Source organism: Petaurus breviceps, unplaced genomic scaffold (assembly GCF_028583685.1).
Source record: "Petaurus breviceps papuanus isolate PSGF00001 unplaced genomic scaffold, PetGlider_PUasm1.0 101, whole genome shotgun sequence".
NCBI lineage: Eukaryota > Metazoa > Chordata > Mammalia > Diprotodontia > Petauridae > Petaurus > Petaurus breviceps.
The window spans coordinates 59,469-66,898 of NW_027185575.1; the positions used below are offsets into that span (position 1 = coordinate 59,469).

General features: G+C 54.3%; 1 protein-coding gene across 3 annotated transcripts in view; it reads right to left on the reverse strand.

The window, feature by feature from the left end:
• The window catches only part of LOC138157115 (nuclear receptor corepressor 2-like), a 219,162-nt gene that overhangs the window by 51,481 nt on the left and 160,251 nt on the right, over positions 1-7,430 (reverse strand). For all 3 annotated transcript variants that reach the window (XM_069082791.1, XM_069082716.1, XM_069082639.1), the window contains exon 6: positions 3,773-3,886. In XM_069082791.1, coding sequence (XP_068938892.1) covers positions 3,773-3,886 — 114 coding nt within the window. The remainder of the gene's footprint in view (positions 1-3,772; positions 3,887-7,430) is intronic.

The window sequence follows — 7,430 nt, forward strand, 5'->3', positions numbered from 1 at the left end:
TGGAAAACGCTAACCACATCCAGAGGGAGGACTATGGAGTCAGGTCGAAGCACACTTATTTTCACTTTCTTTATTTTTCTCATGGGTTTTTTTTTTTTTCGGTCTGTCTTCTTTCATAACATGACTAATATGGAAATACGTTTTGCATGATTGCACATGTATAACCTGTATCAAATTGCTTACCATCTCAGGGAAGGGGGAGGGGAGGGAGAGAATTTGGAACGCAAAATTCAAAAAATGAATGTTAAAATTTGTTTTTACAAATAACTGGGGGAAAATAAAATATCATTTAAAACATAAAAGAATCGGTGCTGTCCAGAACCAGCAGAGGATGCCCGGGGAAGCAGAACAAGGGATCTTCATCCGGGTTGCACCAAAACCGGAGATGCTCATGGGCAGATTTTAGGGCCTTCATGCCCTTGGATGAGAAAGGAAATCTCATCTATACTGGACCATCGCTGGCTTCCTTTGTAATCATACAGATTTTATGTGTTACTTTAAGGACATGATTTTAAGAAAGGGTCCAGAGGCTTCCCCAGACTGTTCAAGGGGTCCATGTTTCAAAAAGTGAGGTGAAAGCTCCCCAATTTAGAGGGACCATAGAATCCTAAGTGTAGGCCTGCAAGGGACCCCGTAGCCCAGGCCCCTCGGTTTACAGATGAGGAAAGTGAGGCTTGGGGAGGTCTCTGTGGCAACTGAGACGGGAGGCCAGGCCAGGCCTGCGGAATCCAAAATGTGTACTCCCCGAACCTGAGCACCCTTCGCACTCTGAAACCCTGTTGTTTTGTGATCTGATGACTCTGAGGTCTCGGGAAATCCATGACCAGTGGGCAGAGGAGCCAGCATGGCGCCTGGGGCGGCGGTGGGAGTCTGCTGTCTTTGTCCTTACCCACTTGAGCCGGAGGAGAGGAAGGCCAGCTCTCCCTGCTGTGAGGCCTCTATCAGATGCACCTCTCACCCTCCCACCCCGCCCCCTGCCCCCACTTCTTTTTTTAGTTGATTCTTTAAAAAAAAAAGAGGAAGAAGAAAAAAGCTCAGGGTAGAGATGAGGAAACTCGGGCTATTTTCAGAAAGCGGATCTGAGAGGAGAGGGAGGGCGGTCCTCTGGAATCCCTCCAGCCTTTCCCCCAGAGCCTGGGGCCTGGTGTGAGGGGGCCTTGGGGTCCCCATCAGCTCCGGCCTCAGTGGCCTAAGGCCTGGGGCTTCCCTGCTAGCCCAAGGGCCTGGAGCCCCTAACACTCATCAGAGGACAATGGGGAAGCCCCTTCCCACTCTGCCTGGTACATGGTGAGAAGCTGGGATGATCCCAGCGGGAGATCAGGATGTCCCCAGCCCGCTGCAGGGTCTGGGTCATGCCACCCCTGGCCTGCCCACAGGCCTGCTCTCCCTGGGAGAGAGCCCCAAGGGGAGCCCCCTCCTTTTCCCACGCATCCACTAGATGGTGCTGTAACCCCAGGGACCAGGAGGGCAGGGGCTCCCACCTTACCACCCTCCTCAGCCCCCACCTCCTAGGGATGGGGGGCGCCTTGTGGGTGGAATTCAAGATGAGACCCTCAAAGGAATTCTGCAGCTGCCTCTCCCTCCCTCTGGGGCTACCACTCATCCACCCACGAGGCCTTCCCTTCCTTCTAAGCCTCAACCAAATACACCCAGGACAAGGGTGCTATGGACCCGTGAAAGCAGGGAGCACTGAGCCAAGGAGACCCCAGTTCAAATTCTACCTAACTGTGTGACCCAGAATCCTCTGCCCGCTTCAGTCTCCCCAGCTGTACAATGGGGATTATAATAGCTCTCAGAGTTGTTGTGAGGATCCAATGGGCTAATATTTGTAAAAAGTGTTCGGCACATAGTAGGTACTACATAAATGCTTATTCCTTTCCTTACAGCTCTCAGCAAGCATTTATTAAGTGCCAACTGTATGCTAGATATTCTGCTAGGCCCTGCAGAGGAAATGATGGCATGAAATGCATAAAGTACTAAACTTAGATTCAAGAAGACCTGAGTTGAAATTCTGCCTCAGATGCCTGCTAGCTGTGTGGCCTTGGCAAAGTCATTTAACCTCTTTTGCCTCTGTTTCTTCATCTATAAGATGGGGATAATGACAGCCCCAGTCTTACACAGTTATTACTGGGATCAAATGAAGTCACGTGGACATTGCTTTTTGACCCTTCAAGCACTACAGGAATGCGGCCAGCTGCTGTTATCTGTGTGAGGGGTCAGATCTGCCCAAGGACAAGGGCTCCGGGAGGAAGATGACCCAAAGCCAGTTCCTTTTTGGCAGCAGTCAAAAACCACAGGGCGTGGGGATTCCCATGACTCCCAAACAGAAATAACTGAGCCCAGCCTTCAGTTCCCAGTATGGCGACCTCTTTGCCAGGCTGAGAAGACGGCTCTGGGAGAGGAGGACATGGGTACCAGGTCGCCAGGCGGGAGTGGGGCCAGAACAGATGGGCCTGCCTCCCTCCAGAAGGGGCATCTCCTGGGCACTGCCAACACCATCACTGCTCTCCGCTCTAGGACGCTCTCCAGCCACCGCGCTGGCCACAGGACAACCCCACAGGTGCCCCTGAGATGCACAGCAATCACCAGTCAGCCAACAGCTGTTTACTTAGCATGTGCTGAGGGCCGAGCACACAAGACCAGAGCCCAAGTGTCCCCCCAGGGGAGCAGGACGCTCCTCGCACCCACTGCTACCTCCAGGCTCCCCTCCTCTGGGCTGGGCATGTCCAAATGTGTCACCAGATCCCAGCCCTCAGGTCTTTCTCCCTCATCTCCCTAGGTGGGTGGCCACTACCTGGATCACACTCTCCCCTCCACCCCAACTGTCCCGACCTCTGACTTCCCAGTCCCTTAGTCTGCTGGAGGCTGGCGACCTCTGACCTGCTATCCATCTCAGCTACAGAGAGAGATGGTCAATGGCCATGGAACACATGCCCTCCCAGAGACCAGGGCTGTGCCATGCAGGTACCCCCGGAATACAGTGCCTGCTCCCTTCAAAACTAACCAGCAGAAAGCCCGGAGCCAAGGGCAAAGGGCTACATGCAGATGCAATGGATGTAGGGAGGGAAAATCCACACCTTCTTAGAGCCAGGCTGCTAATTTGCATTTTCTCTGTGCTGGGCTCACTTCTACATGCGCTGTGAGCACAGTGGGTCAGCCGGTCAAGGAGCCTTTATTACTGTGCTCAGTGCCAGGGATACAGGAGGCCAAACGTAGCCCCTGCCCTCAAGGAGCATGCAGCCCAGAGGGGCAGGCACATGCCCACAACTCTGTACAGGTGGGAGATGAGCTTGAGGGGAAGCCCCCAAGTGACAAGCACAAAGCCTCCCACTCCTGCTTCTTGCCAGAAATATCCTGGTCGAGCCAGGACATTTTAATGGCAGCTTGTATTTCAAAGAGCTTTCCCATTGCAATTTCCCTGACTCTCTCTAAGCAAGGGGGGGTCAGGACAGGCCTCCTACAGAAAGGGGGGTCTGAGGTAGGCCCTAAAGGAAGCTCAGGAACCCAGAGGGAGAATCCCAGGCCTGTGAGCCACCCAGGGAGGAGTCCTGGGGACCCCACCACTTCCACCCTGTATGAGGAACTGATTCCCAAAGCAGGCATGGGGGGCTCGGGACAGGCAGACCCTCAGCACCACCCCTCCTCCCCAGCCACAGCTTCAGCAACAAACCAAACAATGACTTGTAGAGGAGGTCTCCAATCACCACCCCGAAACACCTTCCCGGCGGCCTCTGATTTGCCCCACCCACCCGAGGGTCCCATAGGCGCTTACCCGGTTCTCATCGTAGATGATCTGGACCAGGCTGCGGTGTTTGGACTCGATCGGTGGAGGGGACACTGGCTTCTCAGGCTCTGGGGGCTTGGCGGCTTCTTCTTCCAGCTGTTGCTACAGGGGAGAAAGACGGAGAGAAGCCACTGAGCTTCTGGCCCCAGGGCAGGACCGAGGGCAGCCTGACGACACGCAGAGTGGCAGGTCACGGGGGGGGGGGGGGGGGGGGGGGGAGAGAGAGAGAGAAAGATGCCCCTCTGCTTCCTCCCCGCCACCCCCTCCTCCACCGGGGATGAGGAAGTGAAGCCGCTAACCATTTCCTATGAGTCATGGGGGACTCAGATGGGAGATAAGCCCAGGGACTGACCACAGGACCGCCTGGGGCTTATGTCCACTCCAGCTGCTGGTCATGGACACAGGGACCTTGGAAAGAGCAGAGGGATCTCCAAGGGGGAAGGGGGAACCAGCCCCACAGAGAGTCCGAGCCTTAAACCACAGAGAGCTTGCTTTTTAATCACTGTTAATGATGAAAGCTCATGCTTGTAACAGGCTCCAAGACCTCCAAAGTGCTCTGTGTGATCTGAGACAGCTCTGAAGGACTGAGCATGAGAAATGCTTCCCACTGCCCAGAAAGGACCTACGGAGATCTGAATGGAGATCCAAGCAGGGCTTTTTTTTACTATATTTTTCTTGGTGGGTTGTTTTGGGGTTTGGGGGAGGTTTTGTGTGTGTTTTCTTTTGCAACGTGGCTAATATGGAAATATGTTTTGCATGACTTCACATGTATAATCTAAATTAAACTGCTTGCATTCTCAAGAGGGGAGGGAAGAGGAGGGGAGAATTTATAACTCAAAATGTTTAAAAATAAATGTTAAAAATTTTTTACATGTAATTAAGAAAAAATAAAAGAGATTTAAAAAACGCTTTATATACATCCTTTCCCTTGAATTTTGCAGCTCCCCTTGGCCATGGCAAAGCCAATGTTATCCCCATTTCACAGAAGAGGAAACTGAGCCACAGCCACAGGGCCATGAGGGGCTGGAGGCCTAACACCAGACTCCGTGACAAGGACAAGGACTCTCACATACAGAAGGGCTGGGGTTGCCTTCAGTTTAGATACACAACCAGTGACCAGTGATCCAAGGACAATTACTGCCACCTAGTCCATCTCCTACCTCCGTGCCTTCGCATGGGCTGTGCCCGTCACCCTCACCACACCTGGACTATTCTCCCTCACCTCTTCCACCTTGCAGAATCCCTAGCTTCCTTCAAACTACCACCCAGGTGTTACCTCGTCCATGCAGCCTTCCAGATTCCCCCCAGTTTTGAGGGGCAAGTGACGGGGCCCAATGAGTGAGAGCACCAGAGTCAGGAAGACCTGAGTTCAAATTCAGCCTCAGGCTCATGCTGTGTGACCATGGGCAAGTCACTTCATGCCTCTCTTAGACTCAGTTTCCTCATCTGCCTAAATGGGGATGTTAACAGCCCCTGCCTCCCAGGATCCAGATGACAGGTCCAAGTGTTCTCCAGACAGACCATGAAGGCCACTGCTGGGGTTGTTCTCTCACAAGAACATCTTGCTACATGCACAATCTGCACAGAGGGTGGTGTGCATTGGCCAGGACACAGCAAGGAGCAGCTCCAGGACCAGCTGCCCGAGGCTCTCTGTGGGACCAGCCATGACCCCTTCCCTCCATCCACAGACCCCCCAGAAACTAGAACCTCCTCGAGGGCAAGAATTACACGGTGCTCTTCTCTGGCCCTGTGGCAGGATGGAGATGGGCCAGTGCCAAGTGGACAGAAATAACCCAAACATCCCCAGTCTCCAGCAGCAGCACCTGGGGCTGGAGGCCACTGAAGGTCATAGAGGCCAGCCCCCTGACTCCAGCCCCCATCCTACAAGTGTCCTTCGTGGCCAGCTCGCCCATCCTAGGAGCTCAGGGCAGGGGAGGGGGCGCTTTCTTCTAGTGTCTATGGGAGCTCTCCCGGGCTGGAAAAGCCCACCCTCAGTCCCATGGGCTTTTCAGCCTTCCAAGAAAAGCTAGTGACCCTTGGCACAGGCTCCCCAAGCACCCACTCTTTCTTAAATCCCTACCATGAAGTCAGGGAAGGAAAGCGCCTCCCAGAAACCCCCCCACAAGCAGGGCCCCTGGCATCACATCAGGAAAGGGAGGGCAGCGGGGCTGGTTACCATCCTAATTAATTACACTAGAGAATCTGGTGGCCAAACAGGAAATTAAGGCTTGCTCATTCAAGGGGGCTCATTAGAGCCCCCAAATGTGAGTCTAATTAAAACTGTAATGCTGCCCTAAATTAGTGCATCCCTTTTCCACCTCTCCACAGTGTAATAATTTGCAATTAATAATCGGCATTATTGAACTGGCTGCCACTACTCCAGGAAATGATCTGCCTGACTTGAGCAAATCTGGCCCCAGGAAAACAATTTTGGCAGGGCGGGGGGGGGGGGGGGGAATCTGCAGAGAAGAAAAGCAAGGCCCAAAGCCTGTGGAGACGAGAAGAAGGGGCACACAGTGCACAGAGAAGCTGACTCTGCCACCCTGGCAAGCTGGGGGCCCACCTCCAGCCCACCATGGGCTTTTCTGCTCCACGTGTATATGCAGGCTGGGCGGCCGGACCAACGGTCAGGATCCCGGGAGTGTGAAGCCCGCCTCAGCCACTGCCCCTCCCTCCACCTCAGTTTCCTCATCTGTAAAATGAGGCTAACTATGATACCCACTTCACAGGGTCGTGGTGAATGGGCTAATGTGGGGCGTGATGCAAAAACCTTACAAGCTGACCTCTCAGCACCAGCCCTGGATCTCATGTCCTTCCCACCTCTGCAGTCTCTAGCCCCCTCCCCTAACTGTCCACCCAAAGCATCCAGGATGGGTTAAAAGCACATGCAAGAATTCTAAAAGAATGGAAACGCCCTGAGGGTAGGGGCAAGACCCCCCCCCCCAAACCGCCAAGACCAGGGGGTTTCAATGGCACAAGGAGTGCCAAAGCAGCTCAGCCTCTCCTCTGCACCACACAGAGGTCCCTGGAGCCATGGGACAGCAAGTGACTGGCCCAAGTTCCCACAGCCAGGGCCAAAAAGTGGGGCCTGAACTCAGGTCTCCCGCCTTCTCGGCCTGCTCTCTGAGAGAGAGACAAGAAAGGGAAGCAGCATCACCCACCAGGAGCTAACTGAGGGGCACGCAGAAAACAATGTGAATGTAATGCCCAGGGTGAGAAGACCTCCGCACAGGAGGGATGGTGGGGCCTGCTCTGGGGCTTCCAAGGCAGCCAGGGCAGCCAGCCCAGGGAGGCCGAGAAATGCTTCAAGGACCCAGGCAGCAGGAACAGAAGCATGCAGATCTGGGCTCTGTTTAGGAAAATGGCCAACAGGCGGCGCTGCTGGACCGCCAGCCAGCAGACCTGGAAACGGGGCTTGGGGTTCAGATGCTGCCGGCCCGATGCACGGACGACCACCCGGCTGAGGGGGGGTTGCCACTCACCCCCAAAGGAGGGAGAGAGAGAGACAGACAGACAGACAGACAGACAGAGACACAGAGAGAGAGACAGAGACAGAGAGAAGAGAGAGTGTGTGTGAAAGAGAGAGGGAGGGAAGAGGGGGGAGAGAGAGAGTGAGAAAGAGTGAGAAAAAAAGAGAGAGGAGGGG